The sequence below is a fragment of the Phalacrocorax carbo genome, chromosome 7, assembly GCF_963921805.1.
Source record: "Phalacrocorax carbo chromosome 7, bPhaCar2.1, whole genome shotgun sequence".
Taxonomy (NCBI): domain Eukaryota; kingdom Metazoa; phylum Chordata; class Aves; order Suliformes; family Phalacrocoracidae; genus Phalacrocorax; species Phalacrocorax carbo.
This window is the reverse complement of record NC_087519.1, coordinates 16,357,442-16,384,399: the sequence shown is the minus strand read 5'-3', so window position 1 is coordinate 16,384,399 and position 26,958 is coordinate 16,357,442. Positions and strand designations below refer to the sequence as shown.

Sequence of the window (26,958 nt, the reverse complement as noted above, 5' to 3'; positions counted from 1 at the left end):
CTGCTCTTTATCATTTGGGAAAAAACCTACATCATAACATATGGTGTATCATTCCATTACTTCAAACTGCCTATGTCTTCAGTGGAAGATGAGTGACACGTGTTACTCTATTATCCCACATCCGCTTGTATATACCTTTCTATTGCTGTGTTCCAGTCATGCCTTTCAGGAAATTGCCTTTGTGACTCTTTCTTCACTTCTCTCACCCTGAAATCAGCAGAGGCCAGTAAGTGGCTTCCTTGCTACTGCCCTTTTTTGTGTGGTACGGCCTGTCCTCTTTCCCAAGAAACAAAGCAGCTTATTTTCTGATGGGATGCCTGCTTCCTTTGTTCTACAGAAAGAACAACTAGGTTGCTCCTGAACCTAGGTTTCCCATGCTTGCTCATGAAAAAACATTTCCATGACTTCTTTATTTCTTTTACTGCCATCAAAGGCTGATCCTTAGAGCTTTTTCTCCTCTCTATGCCAAGTCAAACTGCACTTGAGAGTAACCATGCTCATCTGTTTCAGATGGAGATTATTTTACATTTACAAGACACGAACCCATTGGAGTGTGTGGACAGATCATCCCTGTGAGTATCTCTACTAGTGCTTTCTATTTATTTTCATTTGAACCAGCTCTCTTTAAAGACACATAAAACATGGTCCTCAGCTATGTGTGTTTTCCATTACGAAAAAAGCTGAGCTCATATTGTTGACATATCTTTAACAGCCTCCCTGCAAATGCTTATTTGAACATGCTAATAGGGTTTAGGCTCTGTTATTAGGAGTTAAGTTCTCAAGTCGTAGAATTCTCATGATTAAAACAAGCAAAGCAAAACACAGTGTTAATATGCCGTCAGTGGTTATGGATGTTCACACAGCTTATGGAAAATTGATGCTTTGCTGTGGTAGTCTTTTTATTTAGTTAGTTTTTACTGTGATTTAACAGGCTCTTCAGTTCCTGGGAGAATTTTATGCATTTTAATTCTATTCTTTCCTGCTATTTCTTTTACAAGGCTGCAGGAGAAAAGGAAACTGCAGGAGATATATCATTACAATTAACATTGTGTAGCTAATAAAAGACATGAAATGTTTGTTTTATTTGTTATGAGAGAGAAACACAGCATTTCATCAAATCTAATACTCCCCCTACACCCCAATATACAACCTTAATATACTCTTGCTGAACACTGCATGGGAATTACACTGAGAAACCAACTTTTTCAGAAGAACCAGTTAACCGCCTTTGGCAGAAATTTCAATGGGAGGCTCACATATAGCTATTAAAATATTGTGTGGAAGATTTTTTCCTTGACAGTGCACTGGGGAACTAATCATGACATTCTCTGAAATTTTTGTTGATGTTGTTTTTTCCTTTTGTTCATGTTAACCACAAAGCCACTAAACAGCAACATGCAGCAATTCCATTAAAAGAGTAGCAGCCAGAAAAGATTACTTAACAATGTTAAGCCCTTTTGCCCTATTTACATCTGTAGTTATTTCATGTCTTTATTACGGGGCGGCTATTGTGCTTGGTATTCTGTAGAAACTCAGAGAAACATGCAGACGTCTCAGCGAGTCTGTGGCTACACCCGTCCTGCAAACACCTATGCACTCTCCCAGCTTGACTTGCAAGGGTCCTTATGAATGGATGATTCCACCACTCTGTCCCCATTCTTCAGCCAAGAACATGGATAAGCATTTGCAAAATGATGACCCCAACATCTAACCCCAAAGTTGCTGGACATCTCCTAGGCTTGTGTCATTGAACTTAACTGACAGATCTGTTGAAAAAACTTGTCCAGGGGCTGAAGATCATGTCAAAAGCAGGATTTATTTAGCTGAGATTTGTAAAACTCTTTGTTGAGGTTACTCAGCCATCTGCCATACTGGTTCATTCTTCCCCCTGAGTTTGTCCTCCAAAACTCCAACGTGGCTGTCATACACATCTATTCTAACACCGCTGCTAATCTGTTACATGTTTCCTCCACAGCTACCAGTCACAGAGTCCAGCCCCGGGCTGCTGCATGCACTTAGCCATTAGATTAGCAAATATGTTATTATAAAAATAAAACTAAACAGCAAGCCTAACACTAAACTCTTCATCCTCTTTCACATCCTAGCTTCCATCAAAACATGTGGTCTTTGGCAGCTTTGTAGCATAAACAGGGCTATATACTAACCTATAAAACCTCATCAGAGCTCTCCTTGCAATACCGTTAGGAGTGCAGGCTGTCAGCACACTGTTGGCCCTATAGCTCCTTTCCCAGGTTTATATACTGGAGATGGAATTAAAACATCACTTTGTCTCCAGAGTTTATAAACAACTGAGGGAGTAAAAAATTGGGTGTTCGGTGAAGGAAAGACAGTTGTGTATTTTTTCAAGCTAGCCAGGGGCTAGAGAGATGTCCGCAGAGTGGCAGCTGATATGCATCAGGCAATAACGTGTTCTGGCCAGTGGCAGACTCTTTGTGACTGATATTTTCTATTTTCTTTCCGAAGGAGGTTGTTATATGCATTTATAAGAGTGATTGTGCAAATACAGTTATTTTTTATATTCTGGCATTTCCACTGAAATCAGTGGGACTATCTACTTAACCTGTTAGCATCAAGTCTTGATGCAGAAAGGCTGGTTACACAACTTATTTGTGGATCAAGCTAATATAATTCACTACATCTGCTGCTGCAGTTGAACTAAGTTGAAATTAATGATGATAAAAAATTTTGTATCAGCAGAGTGTTTCTCAACTTGTTTTTTACTGTTCTTTTAACATCTTCCATAGAAATTGCTCAGTAAGAAGTTTTCAAGAAAATGAAATGCTTTGACTAAGCATTGACATTTATGTTTTTTTTTCATGTAATACCATCAATTAAGGATTATATCATTTTGAGTATAAATTTTATATCTTAAGATGTATTCAGGGATAGTAAATTTACATCCAAAAATGCTTCAGCATGAACAAACAGTTCTCTCCAAATGTATCAGAAAAAACTGTTTTACATGGGGGAATTAAAAGTGCCAATTGCGAAACAGTAAATGAAATTAGAAGTTGCGACTAAAAAAATTAACAGATAACAGAAGATTATTTTATGAAGACTGTGGGTGTGGGCTGTATTTCTTTGAACAGGAGAGAAAGAACTAAAAGGTCACTGTTGTTGCTTTCTTAATAGCAGTAATTAAAAAAAATCCTTGCTTTGTGCTGGGAAAGATCAGCCTGAGAAATAAGTGAGGTAGCAGCTTGACATCTTGAAAACAAAACACCACTGCAATATTTTTCCATCTATCAACTTTTATTTCTTCCTACAGTGGAACTTCCCCCTGCTGATGTTTGCATGGAAGATTGCTCCAGCTCTGTGCTGTGGCAATACAGTAGTTATTAAACCAGCAGAACAAACACCACTCAGCGCTCTCTATATGGGAGCCCTCATCAAGGAGGTAAGAGTAATTGACAGGAGTAATGTCTCTTGTCTCTCCTTGTGAAGAAGGAGCTACCAGCACATGCCTGGTTTAACGTGCTCTGTCAGTTTTCATAAATCATGCTTCCCTTAATTCATTCCTATTTTAACAGGCTGGCTTTCCACCAGGAGTTGTCAATATTTTGCCAGGATTTGGTCCAATTGTTGGTGCAGCCATAGCATCTCATGTTGGCATTGATAAAATTGCTTTTACTGGATCCACTGAGGTAAGAGGATTCCAGGATATGCTACTGTAAAATATGAGCAAAAACTTACAGAAATAGTATTAAATGCTTGTGCTACATTTCTCGCTGTCACTGAGTAAAAGCTACATCTAAATAACAGTGGTCTGTCCTTCTCAGCTACACTTATGTACCACAGTACTTCCAAAGCAGAAATGGTTCCCTTCCTCTGGCCCCTGCTGTGCTCGGCACCTCAGCACAGGAGATATGCCTGGAAAAATATTGTTGGGATTTCCTGTGGGCTTATGAGGATGTGAATCACAGGCAAGTAGGCAGAACATCCTGTGTCTATCACAGCACACATAAATGCTGCTTTAGCATCCATAATTTGTGTATCTTGGTGTACTTGGGGAAAAGGGGAGAGGAAGGGGGCAAATTGGGGCAAATGTACTTCAACTTTGGTGCTGCATTCAAGTGTATTGAGGATGAGGAGGAGGTCTAAAAAGGAAGGAGTGCAGGGAAAAAAGGAGATTGTCCAAGGTGTATGTATGTTGCCAATATGATGGAAGGAAGCTGGCCAGAAGATGGAGTCAGTTGTCTCCTGGATGCCAAAATGTCTTGTTACAAGTCTATGATGCCGATGTTACAGAGGAGGTTTGGTCTGAAGATGAAGGCTGTAATCTACAGAAAAGAGTAACAAATCCCTCAAAACTCAGATCATGTCTTGCTCTCAAATACGTGCAAAGCTGGCTGTTAACAGGTTTGGGATGGGGATGATAGAGGTACTCCAGACTGAAGTCACAGGGGAAGGGGCCTTATCTCATCGTCTGAAGGCAGACAGAAAGGAATCTCAGTGGGAGTTTCAGGGCTGGTTATATTTGGAGAGTGCTAAACCCAGCCCTTTTCAATTCAAAATCTGACAAACTATTGTATGGAGGGAGCTAAACCCCAGGGATCCAGCCTCTCTTTGATATGTCTGACTCCCACTTGTGGCAGTGGGAGTTTTTATGCACCCCAGGGATACTACTCTTCACAGTGAGTGTTTGAGTTGATAAATTCACTGACCAAGCAGCCCTACTAGATATGTGTGGGTATCTCCCTGGTGGGCCCAGGGATTGCAGAGACCTGCTCCGTTACTTCAAATAAATTACTCTGATGGAATTATCCTGGAATTTAGTTTGGAAGTTGCCATACGCGAGCCTAAAATTATCAGTAAAATGTAGATACAGTCATATGCCTAATTTGTACACACACAGTTGTTCTGCAATTACTAGATGCCTGTACATGAATTTTTGTGGCAATTTTAGAATATAATATACACAGGTTACATTCTAAGTCAATGACAACATCAGATTTCAGATTATTCTGTGAATTACTCTAGTCATTACATGTCCTGTAACCAATTTATATTAGTATCCTGGAATATTGAGAACTTTCATATGAGCTGATTACCCCCCATAAATAAAGCTGAAACAATTTTTTTCATAAAGATATGTGGTCTCTGTTTAAGATAAATATTCTATTATACAGGATGTTGCACTATTTGGATGAGGAGAAATACAGATGGGTTAGGTTTCAAAGTTGTCTTTTGTAGCCAAAATAAATTTTTACTGTAGTTCCAGACAGCTTTAGTTTTAATAGGTGTTTAAACTCAAAAGCTGTGGTTTTTGTACTAACTTGGTGCCTACCTTTAAAAGCCTTTCTAATAGGAAGTGAAAAGCATTACAGAGATGAAAAAGCAATTCTCTAAGAACCTAAAGCAAAAACAGATGGAACGTTTTAATGCAGAGTTAGTGTAAACTATTCCATATTGTTTCTGATTTCCTGTAACACTGAATTTTTGTAACAGCAAGTCAACATTGTAACATTCAAACACAATGCTGTGATGTGAGCTGTACTATAGAGTCTTTGACTTCTCCAAAACAGATTTCAATTTCTAATGAATTAATAATGGAAATATTTTGTCTTTCTGGTCTTGCCTGAGGCATATCAACTGAACACTCCAGTGATGTGGATTTCCGATAGCCATCAGATATATGAACGCCACAATATTAACTTCCGTTCCCCCATTTTATCCAGCTGCTAGTTAAGGCAGTTAGTACTTTCAACTCGAGCAAGTTAATGATAAAACCTATCAGTACAAAAGCCAAGATCTTCAAATGTAAATGTCCAAAGCACAGGTTTTTCTCAAGTTTTCATCATGAGGTTCTTTTTGAAAAAAATATAAATTTTTTGCCTTTGAAGTATATACTTACAGCTAATGAAAACTCCCCATTTGCCTGTAAAAATCACAAAACCCGGGTTATTATTATCTATTTCCTGCAAAGTTTTTTTTAAAGGCTGAACATAGGCTGCACTTCCTACAAAAAATTTAATGCTAATGTTTTCCAAAATTTGTAAAACCCAATCCATAGAAATATCAGCCAAAAGGCCAAGTTCATGACCTTAAGTCAATAAAACCTGACATAGCCACACCAAAGATCCATCCAGCCTTGCACCTTATCTTGCAACATGACCAGTAACAGATGCTTATAGAAGATGGGAGCATGTGTGGAGTGATCATTTCCTTGCTGTAGCCTCACAGCTTACGGTAATCAACAATTTAAAGACTTCCTGAGCCCCAAGGTGCATGTGGGCAATTGTATTCAATAGCAACCAATGACCTTGTCAGCCATGCATTAGTCCAGTACTTCTTGAAACTCCTGACTATCGTGAGGCCTCAAGCCCATTCCTCTGGAATGACAACACAGAAATTACTTCTAATTTATGATACCGATTTCTAATTTCTGCTGCTGGTCCAGTTTGCACTCCCTGTTTCTTTCCTATTTCTTAGATTCTCTAAAGGTTTGAAAATTGTTTTAAGTACTACTATTTACTTTTCACACTCTCCCCCCCAAATAATATGTGAAAAATCATAGAGAGCTCTTTTTCTGTGGTACCATCACTGATTCCATGTCTCTCCCTCTTTCCTTCTGACCCCTTATTTATGGGCTAGCTCATGCACATTAAAAAAGTAATCTGCCAACTCTTTCATCCCTTAGCCTGCCTGCTTCTTATGAAACATCCTGCCGTGGATTACCTCCTCTCCCAGTGTCCTAGTGCATGGCTCTCAAAACTCTTCCTTCTACAGCTCCCTAGGAAGGGTTCTGCAGACACCCAGGAGGCTACAAATTTCACTTTGACAACTGTCACACTGAAAGACAGAAAATCATACTGAGTATGAAAGCAAGCCTAAAAATATTGTGCCGCCTTAGATTCCAGCAGCTTTCTTGGCTTCTCTGCTTGCTGTGGTTCATACTCTTCGGCAGCTTGTTTGGAATGAGCATTTTAACAAAAGTGTTTATTTTTACTGTGTTGTTTTTAGTGAACCAGGACTAATCCACGATCCTGCTTAATTATGGCAACCTCCTCTCAGGCTACAGTGACACGCTTTTTCCTCATCTTCCACAATCAGATGAAACTTAAACTGCCAAAACCAATCTTTCTTCCAGCCAATCTGACCATGTCAACACTTGCTCCTATCTCTTTCCTACCTTCCCTTGAAAGCCCATAACCAATTTAAATATCTCATTACATAATACTGTATTTCTCCTTGATCTTTCTGGTCCCTAGCTGTAGGGTGAAACTCTCACTCACCAGGACCTTGGGAGTAGTTCTGTAAAGCTCAGCTATCATCTCCCACACTATCCCAGTTGTTCACTATACATGCCTTTCCTTTTTACTCTACCCCTCTCTGCCTCAGCTTCTTCACTGTTCCATGTATTCCTGTCTATTTGAGTTTCTTCTGAAAAAGTACTAGCAACTTTTTAATTAAAATAAAAATTAGTCATTTATATCTTCTGAGCCTAAGAACAGATCCAAACTCAGGATGTCTGGTTTGCCCACATGTCTGCTGTTGGGCTGCAACAGAAGTACAGGAGAGATTATGCAAGTCTCTTCCCCAGTTAAATGAACAGTGGACCTTATTTATTTCCAGGACAATTGCTGATGAGAGGACATTTTTTACACATACCAGAAAAGCAGAGAGGTTCTTCATATTACCTTCTTATTTTCTGAAAGAACTTTTGCTAAGTAGCAAAAGTGAGAGGTCTTCAAATAGCAGAGAAAAGCAGCCATCAGAAGCTGATCATTTGCCCTTATTTCCACTCAAATCTGTGAATTCAGTTACAGGCTTTGCAAATACAGCCATTTTGAGTGCTGTGAACTGTCTGGTGATATCTGTATATGTGTGTTCCATTTCAATGGGAACTGTGTACCTGTAAGTTCCTGGTGCACATAGAATAGTTGGGTGCAGTACATTCTGGGCTTAAGATGAGAGATGATTTTGGAGAGCAAGAAGTTATAAATCTAAAAATATGTGTATTTAAAGCACTAGCTGGATTAAAATTTGTATTTTGCTTGTTGCAAAATTTTAATGAGTTCTAATAACTTCTGTTCAAAACCAAATGTGTTACCTCCAAATCAGAGTGGCCTGCGACTCTCTCCAGTTCTTAAATGCTCTCAAGATGTGAATTACAGATAACACACAAAACATTTGAAGCCCATGCCAACAAGAAATGTATCCTAAATGGCTGGTTTCTACTTTGATCAAACTATGACCCATTAAAATGCAGACAGATTAAAGATAGGGTTCAGGTCTGTGCTCATGCAGTCTGTAGAGTAACCCAAATAAATATCCAACAAATTGGTTTGGATGCCTGTGTAAACAAAAGGTCTATAAACAACTGCAATAAACCCCAGCAAAAGAGTCTGCATTGTGCTTGGCAGAATGTTTTCTTTATGCGCTTAGATTAACAAACCATGATCTCATCATTAGTCAACAAGATACTAGAGAGGCCATCAAAGCAAACTACAGGAGAGTCGAGATTGATTCATGCCAAACAAATGTTTGTAGCTAACAGCTGTATTACCACTGATGCTAATTTACTCAGCAGGATTCTCCTTTCATTTCCGAAGTGAGATGAATGTCATAATGCATGATGTAGACAGAATGTCTACCTACTGCATGAGCAATGAGTTTTGTCAGCTCTCGTGGATCACAGAGTCTCTTGCTGGTTTTGGATATCTTGAAGAATTACATCCTGGCATTTTCTACTTTAGCAACAAGAACCCTAAAGGTGATTTAACCTATTCTGAGAAGTCTGTTAGCTTACCGTGCTACACACATGCCCTGTTCAATATAAGGAGGATTTAGGTAGGCTATATTATCATTCATTCCTGCTTCTGCTGAATCTTTTTGATATTGTGGGCAGCTTGTGCCTCCTGAATGAAAAGTAGTTCTTTCCCTTTTCCTTCCCTGGTGTTTTTCATAGAATTTAGGGAGCTGTCCTTGGACAGCTGTTGTGCCTTGTTGCTTATAAAAGCTACATGTCAAAAGGATTCACCTTCTTAAAACTCCAACAAATAGAGTGGTGTATCAGCCCTGTCAAAGTTAACAAGAATTTAGCCACAGAATTCTGTGGGGCCAGGATTTAACCCAAGGAGCAAGTGAGACATTTATAGCTTAGGAGTCTCTCCAGAAATTTTTCTTTGGTATTGCCTTTTTACTGGTGCTACTTTTCACTATGCTCTTTTCAGGGCTGCTCCTCACACAGAGCATTGCACAGTCAAATAAAGCTACTCTTCTTAATGGCAATATTTCAGAACTCACTTGCCTTTGCTGGAGACACACCCTGAACATGCCATGCAGTCCTAAAACATTTCTCAAAGATTTTGCATACAATCTGGAATTAAAAAAAAAAAAAATCAGACAGACTTAAGTAAGCAGCAGCATGGGTTTCAAGGTTTTGCCAAAACACTCACATCCAGTGCCTCAATAGCTGGAGAGAGAAAACTGCAATTCCAGAAAACACTGGAGATTTCTATCTGATCATACCATCCCCCCAAAACTTATTCAATCTCTTGTAATGTAAAACACTTACTGTTTGTCAAATATTCTCTCAATATCCCAAAAGAGGTATAGTAGCGAAGATGGTCAGCCCAGTTACATAAAATGCCTAAATAACTGAAGATGGATGTCTCCTCTATCAATTTTGCACTGTTCATGGAATCTTTTAATGTACGTAGCTTCCTGTGCAGTCTTACCTTCACAGTCTCGTTTGTGGCAGGGTGTGAGACAACTACCTGCTGTTCAGCTAGACTGCTGTTCCCCTACATTCAGGTGTTCCCTGATGACTTAATGTGTATCTGCAATCAAAGAAAGGTTCAGAGCAGAGGAGAAGCCAGCCATTCTGATGGAGCTGTAGAGGAAGTATCACAAACCTTGCAGGTTTGCTTTTGACTTGTGAGACTTCCAGTGCTTTAACAGTAACAGGCAAACCCACCTGTACCTTTTAGAAACATTGATTTCTGTCTGAAAACAGAAGATTGACAGAACATGAAAGGCATCAGACTTTTTTGAATTTCTGCACGAAGTATTTAAAATGTGGCTGCATAAGCCTCTTGTTGAAAACGACATTAAACTTCCAAATACAGAAGGCATAAATAAGCTACAATCAAATATTTTATATCATGATACACTCTCAATGCCTCATGTCATACAGTCCACAGTGCAGAAACAGACCCTACCAGGACTGTTCTTCTAACAGCTTTTTTGCAGAAGGGTGCCGCAGAATGCTTCTTTAATCTTGTTGTTGTTGTTCTGAATAACAAATTGTTTTCTTTGAGATGGGCCAAATTACATCTGCCTAACCCTCCACACAGCTTACGAGGTTATGGTACTTCACAGGCTATCCAGGGATACTCTTGATATCAATCTTGAAGCCTATTCAAAACAAGGATGGGGAGTCAGAGCTTTCTCTGCCAACATTCCTGCTGAATAATCGCACAGCTCCATTATCTGTGGGGGAGTTCTCTCTTCCAGTGTTCCCTTGCAAGGCTGTACTGCCTATTGGGAGCTCACAGATAATAGCTGAGAGTCACCACAGGAAGCATGTACTGAAAGACCATACAGGTTGCAACACTATCACTTATCTGTTTCACGCTGTCTTTCTCCATAAAGAGAGGTTCAGTCACAAAAGGTCACTAAATAATCACAGTGCTGGTGCCTTCCGTAATACTTTTCTCAACCTGTAAGTGCCTAGGGCACAATAGGAGCACAGTGAACAAATGCTGAGTAGCATGAGCCCTGCTATCCTGATGTCTGCACTGATTTCTAACGGGAGGGACACAGTGAAGCTGTCTGTTAAGTTTATACTTGGAAATGTGACAACAACCCCCCTGTATTAAAAATACTTTGGACCATACTTTTCCAAATTAACACCATTGTCTCCAAGCCCTTTAGACTTTAATAATTGCCATATGCGTAATACTTGTACTTGTCTATTTGCCAATCGCTTGTTTGCATAGAACCCTTTCAAAACCTTTACTTACATGGACAAAAGAGTTTTGACATTGAAGTGGTAGAATGGAAGGTGGAAAGATGGTGGCCTGGACACATTGGTCTGGCTTCCTTAGTCTGTTCTGCTTTTTGTGAATTTTTTGAGGAGAAATAAGTGGTGGTTGTTCTTTGAGAGAGGGAGGTTCAAAGCAGGGAGGGTGTGAATGGCATTGGCTGGCACTGGCTGTAAACACAGAACTCTCATTGGTTTCCAGTGTACATTTTCAGCACAGTTTGAGAGATTGGAATTTCCAGATGACATGCTTGATGTATGTGGTGGGGGTGGAGGGCAGAAAGGGTCCTTCTTTTTCATGTTCACTTCTGGCTGTCAGTCAAACACAGCAATAAAATCAGCTCCAATTAAGGGGATATGCAAGGATTTTCTTTATAATGTCAACACTCCATTCCATCAATTCAGGGGTAAAGAAAAGAAGCTAATTTTTTAAAAAAAATAAATAACCTCAATCACATGCCACTGTGGTATCACCAGATAAACAGTTAATGACAAAGCAGTTGACAATTCCTTCATTATCCTGTAGGGTTTTTGCTTTGTTTTTTTTTTTCTGTGGGGGCCCTGTTTTCTGTTTCATTTGCTTTCTGATTACTCCAGTGCTGACTTAACTTTCTCCAGCAGACTGCCTTCAGTTCTCTAAGAGGTTCAGCTTCTCATCCATTAACCCGTTACTGCAGGAAATCTCACTCACCTGACCTTAGAAAATAGCTAGAGACCAGTACTATGTGGAGAAAAAGTCCAGCTCTGGACTCACTCCTATCTCACTTCATATCTAATTTCCTGTGTGACCTTAAAACATGTCCCAGTTAAAAGAAAGCAATAAAATCTGGTCTATTTTGGATTCATTGATCCAGGGAGGGGAGAACTTCCAGGAAGCACAGCTGCCTCTCCACCTGTACTGATGTGGAAACACATTCTGTCCATTTAATGTACCCTCATGTTCCTTGGTGAGATCTGCAATTTGTGGTTGCTGCAGCCACAGGGCTGCATTCTGCTCCAGCTGACCCCCACAATCTACAAAGACATTTTGGAGGTGCTTTTCACCTCCTCAGACCATATTAAGATTATCTGTGGTGCAGCTGAGGGCCAGGTCTTGGATGGTCCTTTTGTAACTTCTTGCCCTGCTCGGTATTCTGCTATGTGCAGTTAATCCTGCAGAAAAGGCTGATGATTTCATCAGAATTTGACATATTCTGGATCATGATTTCATGGTCAAATTACTTAAACCTTTGGGCACTGAAAACTGTATTTTGAGGAGAACAAATGCCCTCCTACAAAAAGGTTGGCTAGCAGTTTAGTAACTCTAAGTAGTAAGAGTAGAATAAATTCTAAAAGCAGCGATCATCTGGGGTAATTAACACCTAGACTTTGATAAAGAAGTATGATAGCAGCTATTAATAATGAATAGTAGTAAGCTTAATACACACATTATACATACTCAGATACCAGATGTATTTTTTCCACTAAAAATTACATAACTAAACCTCTTCATAACAGTATTTAAAACCTTGTGAACATGCCACTAGTTTCTAGTTATGTCAACTTCAGATTTTTAATTTAGCCCTCCTAAAGCACCTTAAAAGAAAGCCCCAAGCCATTTTAGCATAGATACAAATGGGTGAAGGGTGCAAACACTTTGTGCTGTGCCTTATCCCCTATTTCTAGAAAAAAAACCCGGAAAGCTGTCCGCTGCTGATGAGAATCTGTTTGGATTGAAGAACCTGCTGGGTTATTTAAAGCTCTGTTCCAGTGATAGCCAACATTGGCTGTTAAAGTGAACTGTATGACTACATCCCCTGTAAAACGTGTCTCCATTTCCTTTCAGGTTGGGAAGCTGATCCAAGAAGCAGCTGGAAGGAGTAATTTGAAGAGAGTTACACTGGAGCTGGGTGGGAAAAGCCCAAACATTATTTTTGCAGATGCTGATTGTAAGTCAGCACTTCCATATTTCTTCTTAAAACATGTTTGTGTGGTGTCTTTTTTTTTGTGCGTGTGTGTGTTTTAGGGCATATCTTTCATACAAAGTGAAATGGACCAGTATAGCTGTATATATTTATCTATTTACACTTTTTAATCTTACGGAAGCAGCCTGAGGTGTGATATTTTTTATAGAGACAAGTTTGAACTCACAGAGTCATAGACAACAAGAAAACAGAAAAAAGTTGCATATAGGCATATAGAAACAGTGTTATTCAGTCATCGTCCTATATACATTTGTCATCCTAAACTCTGTAGCAATGTGGTTCATTGCTTTAATTCTGGAAATTCTGTGATTTTTTTTGCTTCACAACAATTATAAAAAGGGAGGGCTTTACATGTGAGTTGCTAATCTAGTCAGTGCAGTATTCCTTTGTTAAGCTGTTTTGATAGTAGTGCAGTATTCCTTTGTTAAGCTGTTTTGATAGTAGGTATAAATGGAGATTATTCAATTTTTAAAATATTCACAGTTGAAGAATTGCGTATTGAAATATCCTCATTGCAACTGTCAGCAGGGAGCTGAAAATTTTGGCAGATGGATGATGTTGTGCAGCTGAGATTTTTGGCCCCTGGGAAGGTACAGGACAGCTGTTTAGGAAAGGACAAAAACACAAACTGGAAGTTTCTGCTTAAATGATCAGCAATGAAATAGTTAAAAATGTTGATATCTAAGTTGTCAGCAGGAGGTTTTGAAGTTAACACCCCATTAAGATGAATGGGACAGTTCACACCTTGCTTTGAGCTATTGTTTCAGGCTCTTTGCAGGCACACTGTACTCAGTGCATTTTCTGAGAACTTTGTAACCCCAAATAAACAAACATATAAGGAATTGGTCTTAGTTTAAAAAGGGAGAGTGAATAGAAGAGTGATTCTGAATAGCATGAATTACAAGGTTACAATCCTACAGCCGTTTTCAAAACTTACCAATGTCTGAAGGGCTAGGGAAAGCGTAAGACCTTTCAGCATCTTTTCTACATGAAAATGTTTTACCAAGTTGGAGGGTCTAAATTGTAGCCACAGTCGTCCCACTAAACTAAGAAGGCTCTTGGCAGCTGCAGCCAGATGCAGATGTTACAGCCTTCTACCCCAGTTACTCATCTCCATCTCCTAACAGGAATCACCACATCTCAAATGTCCCTAACCTTCTAATTTAGACTGGATCACCTGAACACTTTTAGTAGAGTAATATATGCTGGGGACAGGTCTGTATTATGGCCTGCCATAGGGGAAGGACAAATGCTCCTAGCTGCCACACAGGGCTGTAGTTTATCCATGACTTGCTGTATCTGCCAAATAAGGTTGAGGACCCGGGGAGAAGTTGCAGGCAACAGAGGAATAACAGTGCACAGAGGAGTGCACAGTCTTCTTCAGGACTGACTGTTCCACAGTAGATCATACTAAAGCGCTCTGGTCTTCCCATTATTACAACCACCAGCATTGGCCTAAGATTCAGACTTGAAAGCTCTGATTATTTAAGAGCAGCAGAGAATTTGCTCACCGTTCCAAAGGAGCTGTTTGTTCTGTTTGAGGAACACTGTGAGCCAGAAGTTAGCAGAAAGCATGATGAAGCTGTTAAAAGTTTAGTGCACCAAAGAAACAAAGCAGAATGGTTAGAGCCCCTCATGGTGAAAAACTGTTAACAATAGAGGAAGAAACATCAGTTAATCAGTTCTACCCACTAGTGTTTTCAGTCTCCATGGAGCTGCCTGGGAAAATTTGAATGTGGCCCAGGGAACACCCTATATAATATTTTTTCAAGACCACGCTGTGGGCAGAATAAGACATTTCTGTAGATGGAGTTGTCTAGGATGTACTGAAAGTAGAGCACTGTTGCTTTGTTTACTCCATAAAACATAATACTTCAAGCAATGTCCCAAAGTGTTACAGCTGATAATGGAGGTATTACAGTGCTGTAGGGCATCACTGTTTAAGGCTGAATTCCATATTCTTGTCTAGTCAGCTATTACACCCAATGGCAGAATTTAGCTGTGAATGTCTAAATATGACTGGATCCTCTCTCCTGTTTGGATAGTGGATGTGCTAGTTGTACTTCCAAAGAAGTTAGAGTAGAATCAAGGGCTGACTGTTCTATAATTGAACTATAGTTTTAAAGCCTTACCCTGTCACCTGTATGGGCCAAGATGTTTCTGTCTTGCAGAAAATAATCTGGCTTTTTGGGAAGAATACGTCTTGCCGTCCTCTTGAAATCCTCTCAAGTACTTGTTTGGCTGTAATTCTCACATAGGCTGTATTAAACCAAGTACAAACTTGGGATCACAGGCAAATTTTCCCCTACTCTACTGACTCCAGTCAGACAGACTTCTATAATGTGGGACACAATCTGCTTCCTAGGGTCTCTTAAGAGTTTTAGTTGATAAATTACATGTTGCTGGCATATAAGATATTGGTGAAGTTGCTCTTGCGTACCCTACTCCTATAGATTGCTAAAGCACTGTCTTGATTTAATTTTTGCAGTGTGATATTAAGCAATACTTTGTGGCTTGTGTCACGAGATGGCATGTGGAATATATTACCCATAGACCCTTCTTTACCTAGATGATGCTTGAAGTCCCAAGTGGTCCCTTGCAATCTACTGTTTGTGGAACAGTTGTAATGCTCCTAATATCCCTCCAGTATAGCTGTGACCAGGGTGGAATAAATGCGGAAAGAAAATCAACTTTATACATGTTTTAAAACTTTTTTTACATTTTTACAGGGCTTATGACACAAAATTAAATTAATCATCTTCATTTATGACCCAACCCAACAATAGTATGTTTTTATTTGGTCCCTGTTTTGTGGTTTTTTTTTAACCAAATCCTATTTCTGCTTTGAAGTCATAGGTGCAATAGCAGATGTGTCTATGATGTTTCAGAGCAACATGTGATGTCTTGTTTTTACAGTGGACTATGCTGTGGAACAAGCTCACCAAGGGGTCTTCTTCAATCAAGGTCAATGCTGCACTGCAGGCTCACGGATTTATGTAGAAGAATCAATCTATGAAGAGTTTGTTAGAAGAAGCGTAGAACGTGCAAAGAGGAGAGTTGTGGGGAGTCCTTTTGACCCAACTACAGAACAAGGTCCACAGGTAAAGCAATAGTGCTTTGAGTCTACAGCCCAGAAGGTACCTAGAGTTGTTTAAACTCTACTGGGATGGAGGTCAGTCAGTGCATACTCACTCACAGTCCCGGGTAGCTGACATGATAAATGTTTTAAAGATTAAAATTCTAATAGAGTCGATAATCTGTGCAGCTCAGAGTTGTTTCTTGTTAAGTAAAATCTCTCATCTTAAATATCAGTAAATTTGCCTCCTAGCTTTAACAGCAAGATTCTCATCTTCAGCCCCCAAGATACAGCTGTAAACGGTGAGAAGCTCTCAGAAGTCTCTGTGGGCACTTACTTTCAAGAATTGTCTACAATCGTAAGTGTGCTTGTAGACCATTAGAGAGACAGGAATTCTAAGCAAAAGGTGGGCAGAATTAGAAATGGGTCTTTAGAAAATGTTCCTGCCACTAATAACCACCTGGGATTATACCATTTTCAGGAAGTTAACTTGGGACAAAAAAATAATGATGTGCTTTGTTTGTGCTTATAAACCAGATTGCTTAGCAAGAATGTGGATTGAGCCACATACATAAGGGGACACATCCTTAAGAAGACTGAGCCCTAGGTTACAGTCAGGAGCTATCTGTAGATCTTTGGTATCTCCAGCTCAAAGAGTAGTGAATATAAGCATGAGTCTACTCACTAGGACATGGCTTGCCTAAAAAAGCAATTTTGACTTGACTGTCAGGCGCACAGTCTGCAAGTCAAATGGCTTCTTCTGTCTTTCAGATTGATAAAAAACAATACAACAAGATCTTGGAACTGATTCAGAGCGGCATTACTGAAGGAGCAAAACTTGAATGTGGGGGTAAAGGGCTAGGAAGAAAGGGCTTCTTCATTGAACCTACAGTGTTTTCCAATGTAACAGATGACATGCGGATTGCCAAGGAGGAGGTATTCACACACACGGGCAAGAAAATTTTAGAATGTCCTAAACATGATTTTTTTTTCTTTTGTTTTATTGCTGAGACAAAAGCTTTAGAGTAAAAATTACCAATATATTTTTTAAAAAAGTAAAATCTTTTCAGAGCTCCTTATGCACACAGCAACTGATGGCATCAGTTGGGTAAAGAAGCTCAACTTCTGTCATTGGTTGTACAGTCTCAGACTTCAAAGAAGAGGTAAGGGAAGAATGGACGAATTCCACTGAGGCAGTTTTAGAGACAGCTATTATCACTATTAAATGTTGCTGTGGGAATTCGTAAAGAGTACAACAGGAGAGAGAAGACAATTTAAAAAGCAAAATAAAACAGGAATAAAACGCCTCTGAGTGAGCTGGTTTATTAATTAATGATTAATCTTTTTTGCAGATTTTTGGGCCTGTTCAAGAAATACTGAGTTTTAAAACTATGGATGAAGTTATAGAGAGAGCCAACAATTCTGATTTTGGGCTGGTAGCTGCTGTCTTTACAAATGACATAAACAAGGCCCTGACAGTCTCTTCAGCAATGCAGGCTGGGACAGTCTGGTAAGGCAGAAGTTATCACACTCCTGCTCTTGGAGATAGCGTTTGACTCACTATCATTACAGCACCTCAATTTTGCACCCTTTGTCTGAAAAATGTTTATCTAGACCATCCTAGTGGTGAATCACTACCCAAGATATGGAACAGCTGTAGGGAGGTGTTGTGACTCTGCTTACTGCAGGAGAATGCTATTGAAAACTGGAAAGCACCTTGCTTCCTATTACCATGGCAGCCACACTGCTGAATGGCATTACTGAAAACAGACAAAGCAGAGTATAAAGGATCCTTTCTGTCGAACAAATGAATCCAGTGAGCTTTCTGCTAAAGGCACAAGGAATCAAGTACTTTATACAACTTGAAGGAACTGAGGGGAAACCGCTTCTCTCTAGTCCTTAGGAATAGGTAATGCCACTTCTAGAGTTTAGTAGCTTGCAATTTGGTATGCCAAGCCTGGGTAAACTAAAGATCTCGGAGAAATCAGGGAGAAAAAGGACAAATTCAAATCTAATAGCTCTGTGTTATAATCTGGCACTGAGGTTTGTCAGCAGATTAACAGTTCATTACTGAAGCTGCTTCCAAGCCTTCCGTGCCCTCCTCCAGTTCTCAGCAGGCCAAATCCCATTCTCCTTATGAGTAAGAAGCAGAATAAATAATTTATTTTCAACATGCGACCAGTTTGTTATTTCTAAAAGATATACAGTGTTCTTAGCTCCCTAAGTTTCAGCCTCTCCCTGAGTTGTCCAAAGGCCTCTCTGACAGAGCAGTTGGACTTAATGCCTCTTCCTGTTACAGGATAAATTGCTACAACGCCTTAAATGCCCAAAGTCCTTTTGGAGGATTCAAAATGTCTGGCAATGGGAGAGAGATGTAAGTATTACACTGCTGTCTTCTAAACTGTTTTCAGCTCTACAACTAAATAAATATTAGTAAATCCTTCCATGCAAATTAAGATCAGGAAGTATTCCCATCTGAGGATCAGGGCATAATGTAAGATGACTGAGAATTATTACCAGTTCTAAATACAACTGATTTACATGGTAAGACCATTTTCTTTTCCTTTGGTTTTTTTTGGTGTTTTGTTTCGGTTTGTTTTTGACATAGCAGGATAAGTTACTGGAACTCTCTTCTTATTCTGAAAGGAACTGAAAATTTCTGAGCATTTTTCTGAACTTCTAACCTGTGTTTTCTGAGAGTTTTTCTTAGCCATATTAACCAGCACATTTGCAGGAAGATTCTCTTTTTGGTACTGCTGTGTGTGCTTGTTGACTGGTTTGGAGTACTTGTTTCAGAGTTGTCTTGCCATATAGTTTGCCTCTCTTGCTATTTTTTCCTTTCCTTACTTTCTCCTACATATATTAATATAGGTGCATCTGAATTCTATTAAAATGTTATCTATCTCTTCCACTTATAAACAATGTTAAATGAAATCAGGCCTAGAGAAGGATAGACAAATGCATTTACATCCCTTTCAAAAAACCACCTTCCATTACAAAGCTTTCTGTCTTTTCTTATTCCATTTAGAATGAAGTGCCAAATATTTTGAAATGCAGCTCCACACTCCAGTACTGTCCCATGTACCTAATTTAAAGTCTTACCAGTTTTTAATTCTCATTACAAACACAAGGAAGTTTAGCAATTGCATCAGCTCCAGATTGGTAACGCATAAAAAGGATTCAATTAATTTCTGTGCAGGAGGCACGTATACCAGATATGTCCCACCTAAGCTTTCAAAATAGCTTATGGCTAATGGCACACTGAGCAGTAAAACTGAAGTGAGGTCAAACTCCTTAAAACTTTAAATATGTTGAAGTATACAACTTGATCTATAAAACAAGCTCTGTGTAGTCTGAAATATTTTCCCTCATTAGGGAGTACTTTGAATAACACATTCATACTATTCTCCACATTCATGAGTTATGAGGTGATCTCACACTGGCATAAATATGTCAGCTCATCTAACTCTTATCATTGTGAAAATATTCAAAAACTACTAAGCTTGATAGAGCACATGAGTAACTTGACACCCAAGAGTGACCCCATTGACTTCAGGGAGGTTGACTGTGCAAACAAAATACTCACATATTGATATCATAGAGTTTTTGAAAGGGGGGGGAAACCAGGCAGGACCCCAGATCCCATGGAAAAATATACAGTAGTATACTTGATTCCCATCTACACCTTTGAAAATATAATCACAAAGAATAAATGTTTGGATTTACAATCTATCTCACAAAGATGCCTGAAAACCTACTTTTGAGTAATTATTCTACTCCTTTCAGAACCTCTTTGATCAGATATCACCTTCTAATTCACCTCCTCCCCCCTGCATTAATATCTGCATACTTTTTACTGAAATACCATGGTTTCTTAGATCCCTGTTTTTATGGAGAAGTTTTACAGCATAAATAATGTTAAGTCAGGCAGTTAAAAAAATAGAAAGTGTCGATACATAAGCTAATACTATGTTACAGACAGATCATAATTGTGCCACTGTGCTGTCTGTGCTAGCACCATATTATCTGTGGCTTGTTTTGTTCCTGCATTTAAATCTACAGATTTTTATCACGCATGGGGAAAAAAATGAACACAAAAAGTTGAGGTCTGCTATACTTATTTTACACTCCCACAAAAAGTAGCAGAGGATGTGCATACTGGTAGAGAATCAGAACTAATGTACACAATACAACTAATTTCTCTTTACATTAAGGCTACTTACAATATTCTTGTATTCTTAATGGAGTCCAAAAGAGGGATTTTTTTACATTTACACTTCCTTAAAGCTTCTTATAACTACCTGACTGGTGTAAAATTTAAATCCTGTAACTGAAAATCAGGTGACTTCCTAGATTGCTATATATGGCCATTTTATATTAGATAGAGTCCCGTAGAATTCTGGTCCCTGTCCAAATCTCTGCAAGGGAAGGAGGTGCCCTTCTACTTCAGAAGTATCCTTTAATGTCATTGGAATTCATATTGTCTGCATAGCTCTGAGATACAGCACTGCATAGTTGCATTCCCAAAAAGAAGTGCAAGCAGGAGAACAGCTTGGCATTTTAATTCTTTTCCTTATCTTTTTTCTCTTGGACTGAGGGAGGGAGGAGAGTATGTAATATTTCTTTTTGACAAGCCATTTGTTCCCCTTCCCTCAAACCTACACAACTAAGGGAATAGCATCATGCAAACTTGACCCGTGAGCTCCTTCCTTTTCACAGATAAAACCCTTGATCTCACCCTGATACTGAACTGCAATCCAAGAAGACCCAAAGTGGCCATAGAACAGGGTGTTATTGCTCCCTACTTCCCTGTGTTAGGCTGTGGGGACAAGCGAGCCCTTTAATTGAACACACACTGACTCTTCTGCTCTGAATGTCTGGAATAACCCATCTTCCTATTCAGCAAAGGCAACTTTTAAACTTAGGAAAAATACTTGTCTTAGAGTTCATCGCAGTTGTCCACTTCCAAACTTTCAGCCAGAAAACAGACGCATAAAGCCCTGAGGCCCTGAACTGAAGAAACAGACAATAAATGGATCTAATTTTGTTTGCCAGACCAAGATAAGAAACCCAATGGCAGTTGGAACATACATAAAGGTGCTGGATACTCTGTTAACTAGGTTATCTATTGACTTTTAAAAAGGTGTCCAACAGGTGTATGGAGCCAAGCTGCAGCCCTACTGAATCAAGCAGAAACTTTCTCACAGAGAGGCTTACTAGTATTACTTATTGGGTGCCATGCGGCTCCTGGTGACAGCTTTCACTGATCCATAAGAGAATGGTTCTGTGGCTTAGCCGAGTCTGATAAATAGATAAAGTTTTTGTCATTCTTTGGAGACAAATCCACCTTTCTACTGAAAGCTGGGTGGGTGGGGTGGTGCAAATCAATGGGAATCTTTCACATGTCAAAAAATCTTTGCTAGTATATTTCCTTGCATGTACTTAGACTCTGGTAAATCTTAAAATGCCTACCAAGTTACTTATCAACCACTATAGCACATGTAAGGCTTACTAAGCTAACAGGCATATCAGAAAGTTTTCAGAACTGCAGGTGGAGTGAAATGGGCTAGTAAATACTGATCTTTCTGCCCAAATGAATTAACCTTCAAAGGAAGATTACAGTTGTTCTTCCCCAATGTTGTATGTTGTGTAAAATTTACAGTGTAAAGGTAAATAGAAAGTAGTATGCTATGCAACCCCAGGGGTATACAGAGGGGTTTAATTGCTTTGAACAGTGGTCCCTCACTCAATTCTGAAAGTGACACTTATTAGAAGAAGGTTCTGAGGAATTGCCCCAAAATATTCTTTATGGTGCAGTTGGCATTAAATTCTGCACAGGGAGATCCAGAGGGAAGGTAATGTCAAATAGTAAACATGCTAACATGATATGCACATCAGCACTTTTTAGATTTTAATATAAGTAAGGGGGCAGTATTGTATATGTTTTAGGGGTGGGGATAAGAATTTGACTGAGTAACAAATGTCTGTAAGAGCTTGTACAAAAAAATCCTTGTATGAGCTCATTTAGAAGAGATACTCTACTTCCAGACTTGGACTGTACCTGTTTTGAGGTGGGGACATTGTTTGCTTTACATACACAGCATCCAGCAGACATATTAGAACTTAACTAATGACTTGACTAGAACACACATCTCCATAACTCAAAATATGCACAGCAAAATGCAAATACCTATACTTCAGAAAAAAAAAGCATTACTCCCAAGAAGCCATGAAATATCCACTCTAAACTTCAGCAGAGTTGTCTAAGAGATAAGCCAGGTCAGAGCTGACTACAACAAAATCTACACAGCATTCAGAAACAGCCATTTCATAAGCATAATTTATCCAAAGCAGAACATGTACCCCTCAGAGCCATGTGTCAGATTACTGGGACCTAGTAAGCGGCTAGCTTCTAGCAGTATAGAGTATCTTATGTAAGATGCTTTGCCAAGACAAAAAGAGGTCTTTTATGTAAATCTGATGGAAATCTGAGCAAGCTGAATGCTCTTTCACAGTACATGCAAATGCTGATTTCTGCTGCTGGATATTTTGTCAGGGGAAAAAGGTCAGTGGGTTAGGAGTTAAGTTCATCTTTATCCAGGGGTGTGAGTGGCTCATTTTCCATAGTACTCAGTTTGGACCTTCTCTTTCTTGAATGCAAATATAAGCAGTAATTTCACTGGCCAGTGGCGTAGGTCTTGGTGCTTGGACATTTTCAAGGTCTGGAAAGGACAGAGGACACCAATTCACCCCGAACAGTTCCATCAATGGACAGTGAGTATTTCTGGGTTTAAAGTTGTTCTGTATCTCCTTATGAAATGCTGGAGCAATCTATTGTTCTTTTGACCTAAACCCAAAGTTCATCTTCAGGTTTTCTGAAAGATGGCACGAAAAGAAAACCTGTACAACATCATAGTAGAACAGAACCTATGCCGAGAATTTTAGGTCATATCTTAACTTTATCAAGGAATCACTTTGCAGGTTTTTGCTCAATAAAGCATTAATGTCTGGTGTAAGTTGATGCTGCAATATGTTTTTTAGGGGTGAATGTGGATTGAGAGAATATTCTGAAGTTAAAACTGTGACGATAAAGATCCCTCAGAAGAACTCCTAAAATGGCAAAGGACCACATGCAGAAGAGCACATGATGCTACCCTCTCTATTCCTTATGGAGATCAGCACTCAGGAATAAAAAGTGTTACACTATATATTTAAGAAATTAAGTTGCTACATATATACTGGGCACATAACTGCATACATAATGTAAACCAGCTCTGCATGTTTTCATAAAAGTCTCCTGAGAATTGTTACATCTTTATAAAACAAATTGTAACAAGAGATAAAATTGCTATTGGGCATCATTTAATAACGGTTCTAGCTATAAAACTGTTAAATGCAAATGCATGCATATGCACATTTCTCTCTTCTTTAAATAAAATAAGTCACTGCTTTCAGGTTGCCTTTGCAAACAGACCTGCCTTGTATTGACATTCTAGTTTCAATTAGAGCTTTACAAGACAGGTTTTACTCAAAATGCTAGCAATGAACAATATAAACAAGTATCTGAATGGTAACAAGCCAAAAACTGGTATATTGGCAACTTTCCAGTTCGCATGCTCACAAAAAGAGGTCAAACTGGGGAGGGAATCAAACTGTCATATGGACAATGACATCCAAATACTTTTCAGTCAGATTTGGCTCTCATGACCCACAGCGATTTGGTTTTCAAAGCTTATTTTCATAATTACTTTATGTCTTGCTATAGGCAAACATCCCCCCTCACTGACAGGAACTTGAAAGGTTTTACCTGCCTGCCAAAAGAACATGGCCAGACAGGGTGGGAGGGTGTTAATAAGAACAGGAACAGATCCCAAGGCTTCACAGACTATTTCAGCTTTCACTGCTTGTCTCGTTTTGTTGTTCTGGTTACTGTTGTTTTTCACCTTTTTTCTTTTTTTAAAACAAGACTCCATTTATTTGTTCGCTACTAAACTGCCTGTGACTGCACTGGGAATTATTAAGTATTTGTTACAGCAGGAAGAACCCAGCAAAAGCCCTCCTGACAAGAAGTAATCTTGCCTTTATTTTCTTACTGAATGATGGCTTGCTATCTTCACCATGCTTGTGAGCTTCAGCTGAGCTTACTGGCTGATACTGACTTTTCAATTATGGCTGATCTTTTTTTGGCTCAGGACAAAAATATGAGCAAGTTCCTTTAGAAGTGAGGTGTTTAAAACCTGTCACATCATTACCTGCTGCCTACAGAATCTCTTCCAACTTTTAACTAACCAATGAAACACTATCTCTTTCTTCTTTCCAGCTGCAGAGTTCATCGATTCCCCAGACTTTTTTAAAAAAGGTTTCATTTTATGTTTTAATTTAGAATTAAGAAAATTTATTTTTAAAGTACAGTAAATCATCTACACTGTGTAGCTACATTATCTGGGGTGTAAGGACAGAATTGTGGCCTCAGGTGTAACAGGTTTCCTAGCTGCAGTCTGTACTACCACTGTTGAAAACTCCAGACCTGATCAGCAAATAATTTCTGCACATTCTTAACTTCCTCTACTCTGAGGAATTCCTCTTAGATTTGAATTTGTGTGTCCTTAAACATATTGCTGGATCAGGACAAGAGTATCCAGCACTTTGTAGCATGGTGGCTCTCAATATTTTGTATTTCTAACTCATGTCAAATTGTGTATGTTTTTAAAGTGATATGTATACATTATGTTATTCAGAAATGGCCGTACATTCACAGACATGGAGATGACTCAAAATATTCCTGAGTTGTTAAATGCAAATGCCATATACTTCTACTGTAGTGTATGTCAGAGTGAAGTAAAATGGAATACAGCAAATAAGAGCTGTTATCTTTTAAACTGCAATATAAAAATTGAAAAAGGATATTTTACTTCTTTTCGCCTATTTACTTAAAAAAGAAACTTCCTGTGCTAACAAGATTTACACCGTGTACTCATGTATTCTTTTTGTGTATTTTGTATGTCTGCTTTATTCCCAGTACATTCAGGTAAATAATAGAGTTGTCATTTTTTTTCAACCCTGTCACTGCAGCTCCATTTGATGTACATGGATTTGTGAAATCCTTTTTTAAATATACCATCTGCATGGATCCAACAAAACATTCTTCCAGTTCCTGCAGCTTTTTGTTACAGTTTTTAATCATGTATATAGTTATATGTTATTAAAAAGTAAAAGGATATTTTCTATGAAGTTTTTTCCATTAAAAAGGTTTAGAGAAAGACTTTAGACTGTGAGACTCGTTTATTGTTGACAGAGCTATAAAAATATTTTTTAAAATATTTTCTTAGCAAAAGATCTGCTCTCACAGTAGCTTTATTTTCATTTGCAAAAGTGAAAGAAGTAAAAGGCCACTTATATTTTCTGGAATATTATTGCAGCTGTATGAAAAATACTTGTGAATTGCAGATGTAGGTCATAGCCAAAGTTCATCCTCACCCTTATGGTCATAAAGTTTAGCTATTGGGGATGGTCTGAAATCATCAGAACCAGTGGAGCGCCCTTGCAAACTGCTGCATCGCAGCTTGAGTTTTGGATAGTGTTTTAAAAAATCATGATGCCTTTTCTTTAGGCGATGGGTCACAGAGATCATTAAATTAACACTTAGATCTTTTATGGAGTGATAGTCTACTTGTCTTTAATTTCAAAATGCTAAAACGGGAAAAGGATCGACTGAATATTATTTGACAGCCAGCAAAATTCACATGGCCAGGTACTATACAACTGTCCCTCAAGGAATCCCTTTTTCCAGGGCTACTTTCATGGCCAGGAACAGCATTTCTCTTCTGAAATGGTGCTTATTTAGATAAAATAACTACTCAGTTAATAAGGCCAAGCTACTTCATTGTATGTCAAGCAGTGGTTATACCTCAGCATCACATAATAATACTACTGGTTTAATCAATGCTCTACAGGCAATCGCAATAGATAAAGTAACTTTACTAAAACAGATGGGATAAAAGAGACTAAAACTTAAAAATAGCAGTGAAATTGCATTCTCAAAAAGGAGCACTGTTCCTCAAAGTCTAGGGTATCAGGAATATATTGAGCAGAGTTTCATTTCTTTTTAACTAGTGGCACGGGCAATGTTCTGTTATCGGACTGTGAGTGGACAGTTAGCACTTTCCATATTCCCTTTCTCTGACTTGTTTGCAGCCTGTCTCATCACACCAAGCAGTCACATAGGCATGAGCAACAGAGTGCATTTCTGAAAGCAAAATGAATGAAGGACGGTTGTTCTGAAACCACTGAAAACAAGTACTGTTGTCATCCAATGAAATGAGCAAAGTTCAGTCCATAGTAAATAAGCACCTCGTGGAGCCCCAGACAGTGAAAGTAAATGTATCAATAAATGTGTATGCAGGTGTAGTGAAGGGAGAGTTTGGAAATAATTGTGTATTTCTTCTGGGAAAAGGATGTGAAGAAAGGCAAAAAAGAATTTCAGTTCTGTGGTCTTCAGGCAAAGTGATGGATATTAATACTACTTGCATAGCATTCACACATTTATTGATGCCCTGTTAGAAAGAACGCTCTTTCTCCCCACAGAGGCCAGGATGAAAAAGCTTGCCTTGCATATGCAGGGCCACTATGTTACAGTGTGTTACAGTTTCTCAGTTCTATCCTGGGAAAAAAGCAATAATAACACTGAATTCAGGGCACCAATTCAGCTAGAGAGGAAGTCAAATACAAGCAATACATTACTGTTCGCTTATGGCTCTCTGCCTGGTCACACCTAGAGCACTGGAGAGCTGCATTTACAACCACCTTAGGTTTACATCCATACACCTCCATCTACTGCATGCTAAGTCCATCAACACAGGAAGTTATTTTTCTCGTAACAATTTCATACCACAATGACTGATATTCAC

General features: G+C 38.9%; 1 protein-coding gene across 2 annotated transcripts in view; it reads left to right on the top strand.

Moving 5' to 3' along the window:
- The window catches only part of ALDH1A2 (aldehyde dehydrogenase 1 family member A2), a 55,336-nt gene extending 30,023 nt beyond the window's left edge, over positions 1 to 25,313 (top strand). The window contains exons 5-13 of one of the 2 annotated variants that reach the window (XM_009515283.2): positions 511 to 572; positions 3,290 to 3,418; positions 3,552 to 3,665; positions 12,837 to 12,939; positions 15,892 to 16,076; positions 16,823 to 16,987; positions 17,404 to 17,561; positions 18,351 to 18,425; positions 23,093 to 25,313. In XM_009515283.2, the coding sequence (XP_009513578.1) occupies positions 511 to 572; positions 3,290 to 3,418; positions 3,552 to 3,665; positions 12,837 to 12,939; positions 15,892 to 16,076; positions 16,823 to 16,987; positions 17,404 to 17,561; positions 18,351 to 18,425; positions 23,093 to 23,165 (1,064 nt within the window). In that variant the 3' untranslated portion in view covers positions 23,166 to 25,313. The remainder of the gene's footprint in view (positions 1 to 510; positions 573 to 3,289; positions 3,419 to 3,551; positions 3,666 to 12,836; positions 12,940 to 15,891; positions 16,077 to 16,822; positions 16,988 to 17,403; positions 17,562 to 18,350; positions 18,426 to 23,092) is intronic. The other variant, XM_064456509.1, reaches the window with a different exon arrangement.
- The last annotated feature ends 1,645 nt before the right edge of the window (positions 25,314 to 26,958 follow it).